General features: G+C 47.6%; 1 protein-coding gene across 1 annotated transcript in view; it reads left to right on the top strand.

Annotated features, from left to right (window-relative positions):
- Positions 1-20,291, top strand: part of ITPR1 (inositol 1,4,5-trisphosphate receptor type 1) — a 351,525-nt gene that overhangs the window by 111,945 nt on the left and 219,289 nt on the right. Inside the window, exon 5 of the mRNA XM_075998552.1 lies at positions 13,207-13,322. Coding sequence (XP_075854667.1) covers positions 13,207-13,322 — 116 coding nt within the window. The remainder of the gene's footprint in view (positions 1-13,206; positions 13,323-20,291) is intronic.

Genomic DNA, 20,291 nt, shown 5'->3' on the forward strand with positions numbered 1-20,291 from the left:
GGCGGGAGGATCGGTTGAGCTCGGGAGTTCGAGACCAGCCTGAGCAAGAGTGAGACCCCCGTCTCTACTAAAAATAGAATGAAATTAGCTGGACAACTAAAAGAAGATTTGGAACAAAAACCAATAAAAATAACAACACAGTAAAAATGATATGCATAAAATTGTGTTAGTATTACAAGTTTTATAGAGATGATTTGAAGTACACAGGAGCATGTGTGTCGGTTATATGCAAATACTGCACTATTTTCTGTCAGAGCCTTGAGTATTTGTGGCTTTGGGTGTCCAGTGGGTCCTGGAACTGATCCCCCAGGGATACCCCAGGGGTACCTCGGGATGACTGTATTCAGCACTCACCTTTAACATTTGACCGCTGCGTGAGTTGTATTTAACTCAGGCCAGTTTTGAGCCCGGGGCCCTGTGAAGCAAAACCCTGCAGGTGGTTTGTGAAAATCTTACTTGTTGATGTTCTTATCGTTACAGTTAATATTGACAATTTAATTCTGAAAACATGGATCGCCCTGCATATAACTCATACGCAGAAAACAATAAAAAAAAAATTAGAAAGGATCGTTTTGTTTTCATAAAACACTGTGGCCCCAGGGAAAACTATATTTTTCTTTTCGAGAGTATGGCAGTCAAAGAGTGTTAACAGTTACCAACTCTTGGCTAATCTTGTTTTTTTCTATATCCCCTCACTTCTCTCTCTCTGATTACTTTGAAGCTCATATCACACATTGTATCATTTCATTAGGGGATTATGTTTTTAAACCATTATGTTTATGGATGTCATAAATCTGTATGAGGAGAACAGGGAATCTGGGGAATGCCTCCTTGGGCCCGGGAATGCCCATTGTCCGAGAGTCCTGGCATTCCCATGGGTGACACAGGTGACAGAGGGAGTTGGTGACGTAATCTCTCTCCCCTCCTCCTTTCCTCTGCTCCATTGCAAACCAGCAACCCCGTAACCCCAAACCCTGAAAAAACACATAGCATGTTTTTCCAGCGATGGAAATCAGACACCGTGGCTAACCTTTTATGTGAAGGGAAAACTCATTTTTCCATTATGAGTGAGATCATTCTTCTGTTTGTGATAACACAAAAAGTATTTCATTTTCGTTTTTTTTTTTTTTTGAGGCATTTCACGTGTGTGTGTGTGTGTATGTGCGCCTGTGTGTACAAACCTTCAGTGTGTAGCTTGGTGGGATTTTGCATACATGTGTTCCCACGTGCCCCCCGCCCGGATTGAGGTGGGGGACATTTCCAGTCCTCTAGAAAGTGCCTCTTCCCAGAAAATACCCCCTCCCCCCGTGCCCGCCTGCTGTCACTGTCGATTAGTTTTGCCTGTTTTTGAACTTCATATAAATAAATTCATTCACTATAAGTGAACTCTTTTTTTTTGCGTTGGCATCTTGCAATCCGATAATGTCTGTGCATTTCATCCACGTTGCTGTGTGTGACAATACCGTGTTTCCCTGAAAATCAGACAGGGTCTTATATTTAGTTTTCCCCAAGAAGACACCCTAGGGCTTATTTTCAGGAGATGTGTTATTTTTTTTTAAGGACGGCACAGCCATCCATATTGATTCAAATGGAGTGAAGTCGTCTTCTTCTGGAACATCATCATCACTCTCCAGACCCCGAATCCCATCCTGAATGTCTTGTGACTCTATTTCCTTTAGAACCATCGGCCCCGATCTCTCCTGCCGAGCACTAGAGCTGTCACGGGCGGAGGAGAAGGGCTGCTCGTGTTCTTTCCTGCTCCGCGACGACACGCACGGGTTGTGCAGACGCTGCGCAGCCACGCCCGGCACTAGGGCTGATTTTCGGGGTGGGGCTTCTATGGCGCACGTGCTTAGACATCCTGCCGGGGCTTGCTTTGTGGGTGGGGCTTATTTTTGGGGAAACACGGTAGTTTGGTTTTCCTTGCAGGGAGCCTTCCTGCATTGCAGTGCACCATTGGTTCACCCCTCCTGTCATACCCTAGCAGCTCTGTTTATTGTTCACTCTGGGCCAGCACCTTTTTGAAGGTCTTTAAGAGAAGTCATTAATGTGATCCTTTAAGTGAATTTGTGAGTTCGCCATTGTGGTTTAGGCAAGCAACTGAAACTGGTAGAGGTTCGAGAATTCCCCTCAAATCCTGCAGTTGACACACGATGGAGTTGGGATTTCAGCTGAATCGGTCAGATTCCAAATCGGTGAGCATGTGAACGCTTCCAGATCTAGGTTTTCTGTTAGTTACGTGACACGCAACGTGAGCTTGCACATGGTACATGTCCCTGGGGAGCTTCTATTTCCCAGAGGAAGATGTGTGGGCCCAGAGAGCTTCAGACACCTGGACGAGGCTGCCCAGCACAACCACGGCTGGAAACCCAGGTCTCCAGATTCCGCGTCTCCATTTATTTATTTGTTTGTTTGTTTGTTTGTTTATTTATTTATTTTTGCGTTCTCTTTGGTGGTGGCGAAAGCCTTTGTTTATTTCCATTGCCAGCAAGCATGGAATGCGTGTTACCAATAACTCTACAGTCCCGCGGCGCCTCGTGGTTGGGAACTGGTTTGTGACCGCCTTTCCCCGGGTGACAGCTGATGCATGCTCCGTAGGCCTGGCCAGTAGGAAAATAACAGTGTAATTGAGCAAGGTAAAGTCGGTCAAAAAGGAAGTGTCCGTGTGTATTTCCAGTTCATGACGGTGTTTGTGAGGGACAGTCCCACAGGCAGAAGCGGTGACGAAAGAGACAGGGTGGCAGCCCTGGGAGGTGGTCAGCTTGGGTTTTCTATTTAGAGAAAACATCTGATTATCTGAAGTGGGAAAAAATTACCTCGTGGGTCTTTGGCTCTTAATGACAATGTGTACGTTTTTTTGCAGACAGGTAATGGGTTATTTGTCAGCGCCAGTTGGAAAATGTCACTTCAAGAGCCTGCTGCCATGGCTTGGGAAATGTGATTAGCACACGACAGACACGACGGGGTCTTCCTGGTTCCCTCTTCCGGGAACTGGAGTTAATGACTTGGCCATAGAGGGTGTTGGTTGGGAACTTGAGTAGGTTTTCCTTTTGCTACCTGCCATTGTAGGTTGTTCTTGCACCTCGAGCATCCATGCGTTTGTTTATTGGTCCCATATTTGCTGAACATACCGGGGACAAAACAGGAAATAAAGCACTTGAGCCCTCCTCACATGAGGGGTATAGTCTAATAGTTTGAGTTGGAATAATTCTTAAAATGTGGCTTATTTTATATTTCCCTTTCATTACTACTTTTAAATCTTAACCCCCTTGGTGGGGACTTAATACACTTCTGTCTTTCTGTTAATCATATTGTCTTTTCATTCTGTCGCTTCTTAATGTTTTTTCTTTTTTTTAAAAAAAGGCAAGCTATGATCAACACTTACATTTCTCATATTTGTAGCTCACATGTATCTCCCCTTGATCTCACCCTATATAAAATTGCATGTATATAATAAATGCCGATTGAGTAAAGAATTTTTAAAATGATGGTAGCTTGTTGATTGTCTTTTTGGTCAAATGAGATAGTTTTGAAGGGTTCAGATTTGGTAAGAAAAGGGACTGGGTCTAATTGCTTCACGTCCAGCCAGTGGATGGGGCCAGGGCATGAGTTGTTAGGAGGGAATGAAATGGATTATCTGTTAACCTGAAGGACACGCGGTAGCAGGGCCCGCCAGATGCACAGCAAACACGTTTCTTCTTAGCACGGAGCTGAACTGCAGATGTCTCAGCTCTTTTGCATGGCGGTGGCATCATGTGATTGCCTGTGCTGATGACACATGATGCAGGTGTTGTCGATTTCAGGTGTGGCAGAGCTGGTGTGCCGCCGTGGCACTCTCCTCCCCCCAAAACAGCCTCTGCATGTGGATGTGTGAAGTCTGGGGACCCGCGTGAGCATTTCTTTGGAATGAGTGCCCCTGGGGCAGAAGTGCTGGCTTGTATGTTGTAGGTTGTACGCGTGTAGTTACTTTGACTCATGCCAGGTTGCCACCCAACGGTGGCCGCCCCCATCAGCAGTGCAGAAAGGTGTCCCCATTGGTGCCTGGCTTCATCCACTGTCTCTGTCTGTCTGTGCTGCTGTAACAGAGTCTCACAGCCTGGGTATTGTATAATGGAACGGAAATGTATCGGCTCTCGGTTCTGGGGGCTGGGAAGTCCAATGGCAAGGCACCGGCGTGTTTGGCATCAGGTAAGGGCCTGGTTTCTGCTCCCAAAATGGCACCTTGAACACTGCGTGGTCCAGAGGGAAGGGATGCTTTTGCAGAGGAGCAGAAGAGTCGAGAGAGAGACCCACCCCTGCAAGCTCTTCTAGTAAGACAGTAAACTCTCTCATGAGAGGGGAGCTCTGTCATCACCTCTTCAAGGCCCCTGTTCCCGATCCCATTGTGCTGGCGATTAAATTTCAACATGAGGTTTGGAGGAGACAGACATTTAAACCATAACATCCAGTTTTTATTACCTTTTGTTACTCTGTCGTTGTAGTGCGATTTCTCAGTAAGAATTGAACATCAATTGAGTACCTTAAAAGAAGCTTAAAAAATCTGAATATTTTCACTGGTACATGCATGCCCTTTAAAACAGTCTGACGTGAGGCGTTGAGGAGGGATGGAGAGTAACTGCTTAACAGGTACTGGGTTTCCTTTTGGGGCTGGTGAAGATGGTTTGGGCTGGACAGAACTGACGGTTACACAACGTTGTGCGTGGACTCAGTGCCGCCGAATTGGTCACTTTTATTTTTTTTTATTTTTTATTTTTTTTTTTCCCTTGGTCTTACCACATCTATGGTCACTTTTAAAATGGTTAATTTTATGTTATGTAAATTTCATCACAAGAAAAAAAGTCAAATATTGATAAAATACAGAATGAAAATAACAGTCTGACATCTCACGGCTTCCCACTTTCCAGAGGAAACAATTTCAAATATTTTAGCATTTTCTTCTGGCATTTACCACCGTGAATCTAGCTGATGGGCATCTCTTGATGTCTGTAGATTAATCTATTTTAAATATCATTTGTCAGCTTATTGTTACTATAGATGAAGTTGGCTTTATGACACTTCTTTGTTCTTCCTACATCTTCCTGTTAGATTTATAGCCCATTTTGGGGGGGGGGTTAACTAATATTCAGTCTCAGTATTTTTATGACCATGCGAATATTGTCTGCCATTGAGCTAAAGGCACACTGGATTTTTTTTTTTTTTTTGGAGACACAGTCTCACTTTGTTGCCTAGGCTAGACTGAGTGCCGTGGCGTCAGCCTAGCTCACAGCAACCTCAAACTCCTGGGCTCAAGCGATCCTCCTGCCTCAGCCTCCCGAGTAGCTGGGACTACAGGCATGCGCCACCATGCCCAGCTAAGTTTTTCTACATATTTTTAGTTGTCCAGCTAATTTCTTTGTATTTATAGTAGAGACGGGGTCTCGCTCTTGCTCAGGCTGGTTTCAAACTCCTGACCTCGAGTGATCCTCCCGCCTCGGCCTCCCAGAGTGCTGGGATCACAGGGACACTGGATTTTAATGTGCAGCTTTCCTCTGGCGTTGGTGGGAGTCTGTGTTTTCTTTATTTGCGTAGCCTTGGGATAGCATCTACTCAGTCTTCCCTCTCTCCAAAAACCTCACTGTGTTTTCCCCGTGGCAGATAGAGGGGAAAATCTGTCCTTCTTGTGCCTCACCCCTGTCTTCTGTCCCTGGAGCCCTTTGTCTCTCTGCTGCAGGCTGTGGCCGTGCCCTGCCCTGCACAGTGTCACTGTGGGGCTTTCTTCGCGTCATCTATTTGTGACACTGATGACCAGAATTGGAGCACTCTCTCTGCCAAAGAGCAAGGGTTGGCATGTGAGCTGGGCCGGGGCAACCTCTTTCATAACCAAACGACTGTTAAAAAAACTCTACTCTCTCCAGTTTTTTGGTGGCGTACCACTCCCAGCAGCTTCTTGATTTTAGGTGTGCCTTTACTGTGCTCGCACGCCTTGTTGCTTTAATGCAGTCCAGCATTTCTAGGTTGAGAATTATTTTGAAGACACTGCTCCATTATGGTTGAGCTTCCAGGGGTGCTGGGAGATGTCCAGTGTCCCCGTTCCCTGTCTTTTGTTGGAGCCTATTCTTCTTGCTGGGAGCCTGAAGGATCTTCTCCATGTCCCATTGGCCCGAAATTTTGCAGTGATGCGTGTGGGTCCTTTTTTCCTTACCTTATGCTGCGGAGTTAGTGCGCGCTTTCAACCCCAGCAGTCATGGCCTCCAGTTCTAGGGTATTTTCCTTGTAGAAGGTGTAATTTCTACACCTTCCATTTCTTTCTGTGATATTCCCCTTAGAGGTTGGGCCTGTGAATTGATTTGTTAATTCTTTTTCTTTTTTTTTCTTTTCTCTTTCCTTCCTTTCTTTTTCTCTCCCCTCCCCTCCCTTCCTCCCCTCCCCCTTCCCCTCCCCCTTCCCCTTCCCCTCCCCCTTCCCCTTCCCCTCCCCCTTCCCCTCCCCCTTCCCCTTCCCCCTTCCCCTCCCCTCTTTCCCTCCCCTCCCCTCTTTCCCTCCCCTCCCCTCTTTCCCTCCCCTCCCCTCTTTCCCTCCCCTCCCCTCTTTCCCTCCCCTCCCCTCTTTCCCTCCCCTCCCCTCTTCCCCTCTCCTCCCCTCTTTCCCTCCCCTCCCCTCTTCCCCTCTCCTTCCCCTCCCCACTTCCCCCTCTTTCCCTCCCCTCCCCCTTTCCCTCCCCCTTCCCCTCCCCTCCTCTCTTTCCCTCCCCTCCTCTCTTTCCCTCCCCTCCCCTCTTCCCCTCTCCTTCCCCTCCCCACTTCCCCCCTCTTCCCCTCCCCTCCCCCTTTCCCTCCCCCTTCCCCTCCCCTCCCCTTTCCCTCCTCTCTTCCCCTCCCCTCCCCCTTTCCCTCCCCTCCCCCTTTCCCTCCCTTCTTCCCCTCCCCTCCCCCTTTCCCTCCCCTCCCCCTTCCCCTCCGCTCCCCTCTTCCCCTCCCCTCCCCTCTTCTCCTCCCCTCTTTCCCTCCCCTCCCCTCTTTCCCTCCCCTCTTCTCTTCCCCTCTTTCCCTCCCCTCTTCTCCTCCCCTCTTTCTCTCCCCTCCCCTCCCCTCTTCTCCTTCTCTCCCCTCCCCTTCCCTCCTCCCCTTCCCATTGTCTCTCTGTTTTTTGTTTGTTTTTTACTTTCTGGGAAAGTTTCTCAACTTAGTTTCCAACCCTTAGTACCTTTAAAACTTTTGGTCATTGCATTTTAAAATTCTTAGATTTCTTATTTGGGCACATTTTTAAATACCATGCTTTTTTTTTTTGCTTTATGATTATAATTTCCAGTCGTATCTCTGAGCATATTAATTATAGTTTTTGTTGCTTTTTTCTTGAGCATTTCTTCTGTTCCTTGTGATTGTCTCTGTTTCCTCAGTTATTTTTGTCTGTTGTTTTGTATCGCTCTTGAATGCTGGAAGATTTTATCATCAGTCTGCTGATCTTGGATCTTGGGTGCCTGGTCAGATTTGAGAGTGAAGCCCACGGAGCTGATGGAATGCTCTTGTGGCCATGGGATAGGGCTTGTGGAAAGGTGAGTTTCACTCTAAAGCGATCAGGCAGCAAGCTGTTTTTCTCATGAGAGATCCTGCAGGGGCCAGACAGAAGAAAGTAAGGATATTATTATTTTTTGATAAGAGGGAAAACATGCTTCCACAGGTTTTTTGTTTTTTTTTTTTATTGGTGAGATTTAAATAACTTTCTTCATGGCCACTGAAATTTGAATTTCACATAATCTCACACGTCCATAAATATTACTCTTTCAAAACTTTGTTTTTTTTCCTCCAACTATTTGAAAATGTAAAAACCATTCTTAGCTTCTGAGCTACACAAAAAATCTGGGCTGTGGTGGATCCGATCTGGGTCCCAGGCTATAGTTGGCAGGTCAGGTTCTAGGTGCTCGGCCAGAGAGGAGCCTGGCTGGGGTGGACCCTGTGCATTTTGCTGTCCTACATGTGGGTTTTTATTTAGTGCCTGTATTTTTGTTTCTGTTCCTCAGTCCTACGTGCCTTCACTGCGCTTGGCACGTGCAGCTGCAGAGCCGCCATGGTCCACTCTCCCCAGAAGTTCAGTCTCCTGCGGGGTTCGAGAAGGAAGAGTTGTCTTCACGGTGTGGGGTGGGTGGACACAGGGAGCTGGACTGCTTTCTCGGCATTTCTGGCCAATCTTCCATTGCAGGCGGCCCCTCCCACTCACGCCACACGCCCTCCACGCTACCCGGAGCCTCCCGTCCCCGAGCCAGTACAGGGCTCTGCAGGGCTGGTTGCTTGTTACCAGAGCCCCTCTGCAGAAGCACAGGCTTCACCTCACTTCACTGCCAAGTTCCTCCTCCATCCCCTTTCCGTCTCCATCTATTGCAACGTGGGAAGATGGATCTCAGTTTTCTAGAAGACAGAGTTAGGTTTTTTGCATTTATTTTCCTTGCACTCTTGTCTTGGTTTGGTTTTGGGAGAGGGTAAAGGAGGTAGAAAGGTCTTGATTCTGCCCTATGAAAGCTTTGAATCAAGTTCAAGTGTAGATGAATTTATTGTTCGTATTTGCAGAGGGAGCCTTGGTCTGGCCAATCTCCCGATGGATTGCTGCAGCATGTTTGTGATATTGCCTTCCTCAACCTCACTCTTCTCTCCGACTCCCCTGCTTCTTCTCCTTCTTCTGCCCCCCACCCCCTGCACCCTTAAATAGCTGGCTGTTCTCTATTTCCAACCCGCTGGTTGATGGACGGCCTGCTTACTGCCCACCCCGTCTGCGTTTATGTTTCATAGGCGTCTCCAAGTGACACAGCCAGAGTGAAATTCCTGGCGGCCACTCCTGTCCCCCAAGTCCAGCCCTCCCCAGCCTTCCCTTGTCAGCGGGCACCGTTGTCACTACTACAAAGCTCCCTTGGGTGCATCCCCCAGACCGGGTTCCAACTGTGCCTACAGCCCTTGAGTGCTCTCCCCTGCTTGAGAGTAACTCAGTGCCCCTCCTTCTGGGGGGGGAGTGCACCCCCCTCTGCAGTGCACCCTCTGCTCGCCTCTCGGCCCCGTCTTTTGCTGCACCTCTCACTGTCCTGCTCCTGCCAGCCCCTCGTGTTCTGTTCATTCTGCCAATCTCTCAGGGTTTCTCTCTGCCTCGGGGCCTTGGCACTTGCCATTCACCCTCTGCCTGGAAGATTTTGCCCCAGATTTCTATCAAGGCCGACCCCTTCTTTCTCATCCCGCAGCCCCCACGTCCAGGGGCCACAGGCCTGGAGTTGGGTTTCCCCATTCTCTTGTGGGAGACACGGCTTCCCCAGCTCAGCCATACTGTGTCTGGATATAAATCTTGCTGCAGAGCACTTAGACCGTGCACGTTTGCCCCGTCCGTCTCTGCCACTAGGACCCTATCGAGAAACGTGGGCGGCCAGTTGATGCCGCGTGCCCAGCGCCTAGCCCTGCACTTGCGCGGAGTAGGCGTTCTAATAAATCGCGATGGAATCGGCGATGCATCCGAGGTTTAGGGCTGGAAGTGAGCGTCACAGGACGCGTCTGCGATCGTCTCTGGAGCCCTGGGCAGGATGGCTCCCGTAAGCCGCTGAGTCAGCCCCGCCGCGCTTGTGCTCCTGCTCTGCTCCCCGCAAACCAAGCAGACGGGAGGAAGCCTGTGCCCTGGTGCATCTTGCATTCTCGAGGTGACAGGTGCAGAGATGGGAGGAGGGTGTGGACATGGGGGGTTCCAGCAGGTTCTGGCAGCTTTTGATCTGACTTAGTCACCGAGCTGGATCCCCCGAAGGTCTGCGGACGTTTGTGTTCTGTCTCGTCCCCTGCACCTGCCGCAGTGCTGGAAGCACGCCCGTGTGCCTCTCGCCCCGTCTGCCCTCACCGGTGCCCCGTGAATCCTGCTGCATTGATAGTTCTTTTTTATATTTTATTTTATTAATTTATTTATTTTTCTGGAGCTGGGAGGCCATTGTCCTCTTCTGTTAGAACCTGTGCTCTGAGCCTGCCCCAGTCCCCACCGCTCCCTGCTGTCTCACATCCAGCCTGCTCTACTCCTTGACCCCCCCCCCCCCCCCCGGCTGCCGTATGCGTTTGAACACTGCTACCCTGAGTCGGAAACATCACTAACAGTTTCATAGACATCATTGCTCCAACCCAAGATATCAGCTGGGACCTCCCTACTCCTCAAGAGCTGCCTGAAATTGCCTTGAACCCCCACCTCCACAGCCTGAAATATCCAAAGACTCCCCCAGTAGTTGTGTGAATGCTCGTGAGTTTAAATCTTCATGGTGTCTTTGCCTCCAGTGCCTTTGGTTTTGACCCAGGACATTCTAAAAGGATCCAGAGTCTTCCTTGGTCCCCCTCCTCCTTCCCCAGGCAGTTCAAAACTATGAGTGGATCTGGGGGAGGGTTACAGAGCGAAGATTTTAATAGCACCTCTCCTAGCAGATAAAGCTTAAAAATTAATCTTCCATGGGGATTTCCCTGCAGTCTTTCTTCCATGCAGAGCCCTGCCATTCTGTCTCCTCCCCTACTCCCAATGGTCCCCCTCCTTGAAATTGCTCTCTTTCAAAAAAGCAGAGGAATTCAGCCTTCTCCAAATGTGCTGTTGCAAGCCCATCAAGGTGCTCAAAGAGCAAAGGCCTCTTCTCTGTTAACATTGTGTTCCAGCAAGTGCACAGCAAGTGCACAGCAAGGGTTAACAGCGACTGACCTGGGAAAGAACCGAGCTGCACACAGAGGGTTGGAGAGTCAGCATTTATTCCGCCGGCGGGCTCAGAGGGGCATGCTACCAAATTCTGAGCCCTGCCCTGATAGTTCAAGTCGTCCACCGAGCACAGTTGAGCATGCTCCCCCCAACCTGGCTCCGAACCCCCTTTGCACGCCTGAGGATCGATCGCCTGTGGCCTGTTCTGTCCAGTTTCTGGCCCACCCAGCACTTTGACACTTAACCCAACCCCCATCTTAGCTAAACTCTCCTTTGCCAACACAACGTGGCATATGCTGAAGCTCTGGAATATTCCAAAGTAGTTTTTTGGAAGCTTAGTTTAGTTTATTCCTCAAAAGCCTAGAAGAACGATTGTCACCTAAGCTATTCTTTGTGGCATTTCTTTGGGGCGAGATCAAACCACAGTGCATGCGTGCATGTGTGTATACGTGCAGATACCTGCAGATATGCACACACTCGCCTTTTGCCTAAATAGGTGATCCTTTCCTGCTAGATTTCCTGTTTTTGTGTATTTCTGTCCTCGGTGCTGTGTGATGACCCAGGTGGAACTTTAATTTTCCTGCCGTGCTATCCAAATAGCAAAGGGCAACATGGAGCCTCCAAATTGGAAAATTTAGCCTTACATTTGAATGGCTTAATTTGATTTTTGCTTTGAATCAGTTGCTAAGCGACTCGGAAGACAGGGCAAAATCAGCAAGGCTAATTCAGTTCTGTTACTAGTGTGTTGGCATCTCTCTTATTTACACAGGCAGTTGGTTGTAAATACGCTTCATCCAACGTGATGCTCTGTTCTGCCCAAGAAGATTAGTTGGTACGGAAGTTACTGGAAGGCTGTGGTTGGACTGACAGTACTTGCATTCACACTCTTACCTTGGGTGAATGTAAAGGTGTCTGAAGTTTTGAGCCCGCTTGTTTTGTTAGGTGAAGTGCTTGACTTGGTTACGCCGTGAACGGTTGTAAGATGGTACTTTGCGTTGTGTGTCATGGCTTGGCATCATGGACCCAGACCGATTGTTGCCCAGGTCAACTTTAATCAAATTTTTTGAATGCATACTGTTGAGCTATCATATGAAGTATGTTGGAGGCAACAAAATAGGTCGTTTCGCTGTCTGTATCTTACATCTTATGATTAGCGAAAATTGCAACTGTTAGCCTCATTTGGTCCCTAAAGTAAGTCGTGTGTCAGATGTTAATGCTGGTGACTTAAATATTTTCGATGCTTTTTAAAAGTCCTGTGGTCTTAAGGAAGTCATTCTGGCCTAACCCAGATGCTACTGTCTGTCCTGTGTCAAAGATAGCAATTTAAGGCTGGCCGGGAGTGTCATGGTGGTGTGTGATCATTCGTGGAGTGAGTGGGGGGGTCACGTATATGGAGCTGGTAGAAAAGCTGTGTGTCTTGCAATGATGTCACTGATACAGCAAGTGACCATCACCTGTGGCTTTCGCAAGAGATGCCCAGGACGGTCCTATCTTTTAAACTAGTCTCCTGCTGTACCCTTGGTTCTCTAAAGTCCTGGGCAGTGTCTTTCATATGCAGTACAAATGACTTTCAGTAGACGATTAGATTCTTGATAAAATGGCTATCAGTAGTCCTATGTTTGCTGTATTACTGCTAGTGACTAGGTAGAAATATTTAGCGATGGAGGAGATTATACAAGTGGGAAAAGAACTTGTTACTCTGCGATTCAATGAGATATATATATATATTTTTTTTCCCAATGAGTGTCAGATATGTGTGCGATGTGTGGTAACAACAGTTCATTCATCCCGACTTAGAAGAAAGAGTGATCTGAATTAAAGGAAAGTCCTGGTTTTTATGTACTCGACAACAAATGGGTTGTTCTTACTTTGAGATAGTTATTTGGCTGGGGCAATAACTAGGTATTTACCTATTGAAGGTCCTTTAAGGGAATGTGTTTTAATGAACAATAAAAATAAGTGCACAGTCAGTAATTTCCTTGAATGCTTGTTCCGACCTGCATTCAGGGTGCAGTTTTTCTGAATCTGAATATTCAATCCAACATTATTGATTTTACTCTACAAATATTTACTGTTTGAAAACGCAGTATGTCCTAGCACTCTGGGAGGCCGAGGCGGGAGGATCGCTCAAGGTCAGGAGTTCAAAACCAGCCTGAGCAAGAGCGAGACCCCGTCTCTACTATAAATAGAAAGAAATTAATTGGCCAACTAACATATATAGAAAAAATGAGCCGGGCATGGTGGCACATGCCTGTAGTCCCAGCTACTCGGGAGGCTGAGGCAGGAGGATCGCTTGAGCCCAGGAGTTGGAGGTTGCTGTGAACTAGGCTGACGCCATGGCACTCTAGCCTGGGCGACAGAGTGAGATTCTGTCTCAAAAAAAGAAAAAAAAGATTTATAAAAGGGCTTTGTAGCATCATTTGTCCTTATGTATAATGTGGTTTATTGTAATGTCTTATGTAAGTGAAAGCGAGAAGCGTGTTTTTCCTGGGTGGACGCGCATACATCTTTGGTGACAGCCCGGTTTGTTTGCTCCCCTTGCAGACTGCCTCTTCAAGCTATGCCCCATGAACCGCTACTCCGCCCAGAAGCAGTTCTGGAAAGCCGCCAAGCCGGGGGCCAACAGCACGACGGACGCGGTGCTGCTCAACAAACTGCACGTACGTACCGCGGGGGTCACAGATGGCCACTCGGGTGGTGTCTGAGCATGGCGATGGCGGGGACCGGTCACGTAAGCCTCCCGCTCTAGTCGCTAGCTTCCCGTGTTCTTCCCTAAAATGGGGAAAGGGCGCTGACCCTAAGGAAGGAGAGATCCGAGTCACCGTGACATGTCCGGAGAGTTTGCAGGGCTGGCTTTGACCAAAGAAGTGGTCGCAGGCCAGGTGGGGTGGCTCACGCCTGTCATCCTAGTACTTTGGGAGGCCGAGGTGGGAGGATCGCTCAAGGTCAGGAGTTCAGAACCAGCCTGGGCAAGATGGAGACCCCGTCTCTACTGAAAATACAAAGAAATGAGCCGGGCATGGTGACACGTGCCTATAGTCCCAGGTACTCGGGAGGCTGAGGCAGGAGGATCGCTTGAGCCCAGGAGTTGGAGGTTGCTGTGAGCTAGGCTGACGCCACGGCACTCACTCTAGCCCCAGCAACAGAGGGAGACTCTGTCTCAAAAGAAGGAAGTGGTTATGAGCACAGACTCTGGAAGCGAACCGCCTAGAGTGGAACCTGCCTCCACTCCTCCTTAACTGGGAATCTTGGGCAAGTTGCATGGCTGTTTTCCAACTCAGTTGGCTCATCTGAGAAATGGAAACAACAGTATCCACCTGAGTATGTCGATGTGAGGATTGTATGAAATGAGACATAAAAGGCACATGAACAGTGCCTGGCACATAATAAATGCTTTATAAATTTTGGCTACTGTCATCATATAATACTTATCCTATTATTTGGCATGTAAGAGATGTGCTCTTTCTACTGCTGATATGCTGTGTGACCATAGCAAGATTTTGAGCCTCTCTGAGCTTGTTTCCCTTTCTGTAAAATGATGACATCATTCTTCTACTGCCCTGCACGCTGAGGCTAATCTTGTTTGGACATTTTCTGAGATATTTAGGAGGACATGACATATATCCAATGTAGTAGCATCAAAATCACAATCCATTTCCTATTCCACCCCACCGCCTGCTTTATTTTTTTTTTCCTATTATTTATCATGATCTTTCTAATATACTGTATTTACTTTTATTTTTTTTTCTTAACATATTATAGAGGTACAAATGTTTAGGTCACCTGCATTGCCTCCCCTCCCTCCCTGCCCATTCTTCCCCAAAGTCAGAGCTTCAAGCGTGTCCATCCCCAGACGGTGCACATCGCGCTCATGATGTGTGTGTGCCGTCCCTCCTCCCCTCCCCGCCTCTCTTCCCCTGCCAGAATGTGAGCTCCGTGCGGGCAGAAGTCGGTGTCACCTTGGCTTGTTGATGGAGCCCTCCTGCCACCAGCTGAGGTGGGGACAGAGCAGGCAGACAGAGGTTTCACCCAGTAGCGAGTGATGTTTCTTGGGGCTCAGTGATGAGGGTTGAAGACCCAGACTGTCTGGGGGCACTGCGGAGCTCAGCTCACAGGGCCACCCTTCTCAGCACGCTCTGTCACGGGCTGGCACGTGGCAGAGTCCCCGCCGGCCGCGGCTGGGAAGGCAGGCCCGCGTGTGGGGACTCCTCCGTTCCTGCGTGCTGTTGCAGACAAGGAATGACGAAGCCCAGCTTCCTCACCTGCGCTCACGGTCTGGCTTGAGACAGGGGAGCGGTACTCCCACTGCACCTAAGATGAAACTGGACAGTGGCCGTCTAGGAGGTCGCACGTCCCGGGCCCTCCTGTCCCCGAACTGAGGCCTCTCTGAACGACGCCGCAGCCAAATGAGATTGATTGATTAATTATTATTTCGGCATATTATGGGGGTACAGATTTTAAGGTTTCAATAAATGCCCTTTCGCCCCACAATCTGAGTCTCCGGCGTGACCGTCCCCCAGACGGTGCACGTCTCACTCACTATGTGTGCACACACCTGCCCCCCTCCCCCCGCCCGGTATTCATTTATCTTTTTAGCATCCCAGACTCGTGGCAGCCTCTTGACCTGTGTGTTGCCCATTTGTCACGTTCGGAACGTTCTTCTCCGGGCCCTTCCTAAGCCGGGACCTTTGCATCCTTCATGTCTCAGCTCAAGTGACATTTCAGTCGTACCCGCCCCCCCCCCCCCCATCTGAGAGACGCTTGCTTGGTTTTCTCCCTCGCAGCGCTTTGTTTACGCCTCTCGGGCTGATCAGGGTCTGTGACCGCAGTTGGTAGCTTCCTTAGTTACCGCCTGCCACTCTCGAGACGGGCGGCTCTGCCAGGTCAGGGCCATCGTCCCTCTTGTTCGCCGCGCGTCTCGAGCTCCCGTGACGGGCCCGGCACGTGGCGGGCACCGAAGAAACCTGTTGCGCAGCGATGAGCGCCTTGGTGCTAGGTGCTGGAGAGGGACCGCCACAGCCTTCACCGGGCGGCCTCAGACTGCGGCCCGCGGGCCACCGAGCACGTGGATCCGGCCCGCCGGGTGTTTTTGCCGCCGCTGCCTGTCCTGCTCAGCAGCCGACGCGTCCCGGGCCCGCAGTGCGCACTCTCCAACCGTCTGAGGGACGGTGAGCTGGCCCCCTGTTTACAAAGTTTGAGGACCCCTGGTCTTAACCCTCTGGGAGCTTAAAGAGGTAGCGGTAAGGCATTGGTGACAAGTGCTGTATTACAGGCCACACCACCCGAGGCTACGGGGGACACTTAGTAAAAGGGCACCAGTATCTGACTTTGCTGGAAAGGGGTGTGATACAGTAGTCAGGGAAGGCTTCCTGGAGGAAGCAGAATGTGGGATAAGTAAGCCTCAGTCTAACGCACCTGTGGGATTTATTTATTTCTTTTGAGACAGAGTCTGACTCTGTTGCCCAGGCTAGAGTGAGTGCCGTGGCATCAGCCTAACTTACAGCAACCTCAATCTCCTGGGCTCAAGCGATCCTCCTGCCTCAGCCTCCCCAGTAGCTGGGACCACAGGCATGCGCCACCATGCCCGGCTAATTTTTTCTATATATATGTTAGTTGGGCAATTAATTTATTTCTATTTATAGTAGAGACTGGGTCTCGCTCTTGCTCAGGCTGGTTTTGAACTCCTGACCTTGAATGATCTGCCCACCTCGACCTCCCAGAGAGCTAGGATTACAGGCGTGAGCCACCGCGCCCGGACAACCTGTGGGATTTAGAAGGCAGAAGAAGAAGAAACAATGGAAATGAAGGCTTGGAGGCTAGAGATTGCTTTGGAGACTTCAGGAGTTGCATTATGATGATGATGATGATGATATCACACTCGTTATGACATACTCGATATCAGCAGACCCATTGCACCTTTTTCTGAGCAAATATTATGTAATTTTATAAACATGAAATAAAATTCATAAATAACAGATACCAAATTTGAAAAAATAAATTATAAAGGAGGAATAAAAGGAAAGTATTGTATAATTGTTTAATAAATTGTATACTTGCATTAAATTAGTGCTCAGGGAGAATTACTCTGGAAGATACCGGGGAGTAAATGCTTGCATCTATTTTTGCAAACCCCGTGAACGAAGCAGCTGTAGTCTGTGTAGGTATGTAATATTGGTGATGCAAAAAGCATGTTCCTTGTGATGTGATTGTCCAAAAGGGTTTGGATCATAATCCCCAAACACATAATCCTGAATGATGAAATCCCTAAAGATCAAATTAAAAAAGTCTAAATCCCTAGCATCTAAAACCCCGAAAATCACAATCATAGGATAGATGTGTCATGGTAGACCAGCTCCCGTGGACTATCTCCAGGCAGTTGCCCATAATCTATTCCTGCAATGACGCTTTTTCATATGTTGAATTTTCTTTCTTTCTTTTTTCTTTTATAGTTTTTTCTCCCACTGTTTTACATTGTCAGCATTATTTTTGACAATTTGCTTTTTGCCTTGTATTTCATCTTCATGTTATTTCCAATACTGGAGGTATAAATCGTGTAGAGACTTTGAGAGAGTTCTGATTCATTTTAGGTGTTTTTTTGCACATTTGACTCCATGAAAATGCATTATCAAAATGTTGACTTTGTGTGTGTTGTGGATGTACATAAACATGCTGAAACTTCCCCGGTAAATGAAGAGGTGTCCTTTTTGTACATCTACATTTATGAAAGATAAAATTTCTCAATATCTTCAGCTCTTTGAGTAGCTGTGACAATGACCCATCTTGGTTTTTTATTAATCTCACCAAAAGACTTAGTATGTTCATCCTGGTATTTAAGATGACATCAGTTATAAAGCTAGGTGCACACAGTTACCATCCGTAGTGATATGCATTTATACATTTCCCTTTTGACCTGTTTCTTGATCAGCATGGTTTGTCTGCTCATAACCTGTGTGATTGTTAACATACCTGCATGTTTATGCTTGCAAAAACTTGTCGTTATTACCTATTTTACTGTGTAAAATGGCCTAGGAAGTGTTTCGTTGTGTTTTTATATTTCTCAAGTAAATCCCCTTTGAAAATGTAAATGAATATTTTTTAAAGAATTTTAAAAATTATTTTTTCCAGCATTACATTATTTATTTATTTTTTTGGACTTTTGATCTTTCAGGATTTTAGATTTTAGGGATATTTTGATCTTTCAGGGTTTCAACACTGGAGATTACGGTGTTCAGGATTGTGTCTTTTGGGATTATGATTGGCTTTCTTTCCAAAATGGTCAGCAGCTCTTGGTATTATTATGAAGAATGCAAAGTATACATTTTTTCGTTAAATAGTTCTTGCATTTTTGGAAAATGTATTAACAACAGTAGAAATACAACCACATTTTGTGTTGATATGTAAAATGGGGTGGGGGGCTAGGTTCAGATAATTACAGATAGCTTCTAGCCTCTGTGAATGTCCAGGCAGACATGGAATTGTTTGGGGTGAATGATGGTTTATCCTTGTATGAGACTTCACCATGCGTTGACTGGCCCCCAGCACCCCTGGCTTCTGTCCACTGAATTGAATATCAGTAGTACTCTCTTCCTCTTCTAGATGTTTTGTCCACCCAGAATCCCCCAAAGTCTGTGCTGGGAGCGTGGGAATCTAGTTGAATGGGTGGGGAAGGTTGCTCAATCCTGCAGGTCTCGAAGGAGAGAGCTATTGGGTGCTTATCGTTGTGAATAGAAAATAGAACGGTCCTTGTTTTCTGTTGTCTTGCCTTTGCTTTTATAAAGATCATTCTGTTCAGTGAGATCGTATCAGAGCACACCTGAAACTCTTCCTTCCTATGCTTTTTACAGCAGGGGTTGTCAGTGCAGATCCCGTTGGCCAAGCAGGGAGCTGACACAGGAGTAGAGCAGGCTTGGCGGGCCATGCTGCCGAGTGGGGTCACCTCCGGGAGGGTCTGGAGGGGGGCAGCTCCACCTGCCTGCCTGCCATCACCGCACAGGAATGTGGGCCGAGAGCTGCCCCGAGGCCATCCGCTTTTTCAAGAGAAGATAGAGGCCGGGGGCGCGGTGGCTCATGCCTGTAATCCTAGCACTCTGGGAGGCTGAGGCTGGAGGATCACTCAAGGTCAGGAGTTCAAGACCAGCCTGAGCAAGAGCAAGACCCTGTCTCTACTGAAAATAGAAAGAAATTAGTTGGCCAACTAAAAATATATATAGAAAAAAATTAGTCACGCATGGTGGCGCATGCCTGTAGTCCCAGCTACTTGGGAGGCTGAGGCAGGAGGATCCCTTGAGCCCAGGAGTTGGAGGTTGCTGTGAGCTTGGCTGACGCCATGGCACTCTAACCTTGCCAACAGAGTGAGACTCTGTCTCCAAAAAAAAAAAAAGGAGAGAGAGAGAGAGAAGATACAAATCCTTGCTTTTATATATAATATCTCAATTTTTTAAAAAATGTTGGCAACTAATTCAATTAAAGGTTAAAACATACACTCCACACCAACACAAAGCGGCCCAGGCTGAATGTGGTCCCTTAGCCTCCTTTGTGACCTGTGATCTGTGTGTTACGTTTTATCAGCATTTACTTTTGAGGCTTATTCCTGCTCATGAACTGTGAAAAAGCAGCTCTGTTGAAAAAAAAATCCAATTTTGAAGTGAGTAAGAACTCTGTATTCAACAGAGAACACACAGAGAAAATCTCTTTCATGCTATTTGTGTTTTTTAAAATTTTTTTTATTTTTTAATTTTTTTAGAGACAGAGTCTCACTTTGTTGCCCAGGCTAGAGTGAGTGCCGTGGCGTCAGCCTAGCTCACAGCAACCTCAAACTCCTGGGCTCAAGCAATCCTCCTGCCTCAGCCTCCCGAGTAGCTGGGACTACAAGCATGCGGCACCATGCCCGGCTAATTTTTTGTATGTATATTAATACATACAATTAATTAATTTCTTAATTAATTTCTTCCTATTTATAGTAGAGACGGGTTCTCACTCTTGCTCAGGCTGGTTTCGAACTCCTGACCTAGAGCAATCCTCCCGCCTTGGCCTCCCAGAGTGCTAGGATTACAGGTGTGAGCCACTGTGCCCGGCCTGTTTGTGTTTTTAAAAATAATTATAAAAGAAAACCATTTCTTTTTTTCTTGGTTTAAGATTACTGATGAGGCTTTCAGGTGTTGAGTGTGTTGATTTTGTACTTTGTGTGGTTCCTGTTTTCCAGCGTGGTTGGGACTCTTCCCCCTAGTGTCTGAAACTCACGTTTCAGTTCAGTCATTAAAATGTTGTAGTTTGGGGCAGCCGCTTGCCTTTGGGGACAGATGGCCAGTCTCCAGTGGGTTTCCATTTTTATTTTTGTCAACTGCTGTGCGGCACCCCAGTCAAAGGTCAGAGTATTTTAAATTAATGCCATGTAAGGAATTAGCTGTCTAGACCACTTGACTTCCTTTTAACTAGCAGAAGCAACAGGAGCAGCACTTTGAAGGAGAGTGCCATCTAGTGGTGGCTATGGTGTGTGTTCTTCCCTTCTGCAGGAATAACTGCACTTTGACTCTTCTGGTCATGGTTTCCCCAAAGTCTCTTGGCAAAATGACTTTCCCTGATTTGTTCTGGAGGCCTTACTGCTGTTCTCTGACCGCAGTTTGCCAGTT

The sequence above is a fragment of the Microcebus murinus genome, chromosome 28 (assembly GCF_040939455.1).
Source record: "Microcebus murinus isolate Inina chromosome 28, M.murinus_Inina_mat1.0, whole genome shotgun sequence".
Lineage (NCBI taxonomy): Eukaryota > Metazoa > Chordata > Mammalia > Primates > Cheirogaleidae > Microcebus > Microcebus murinus.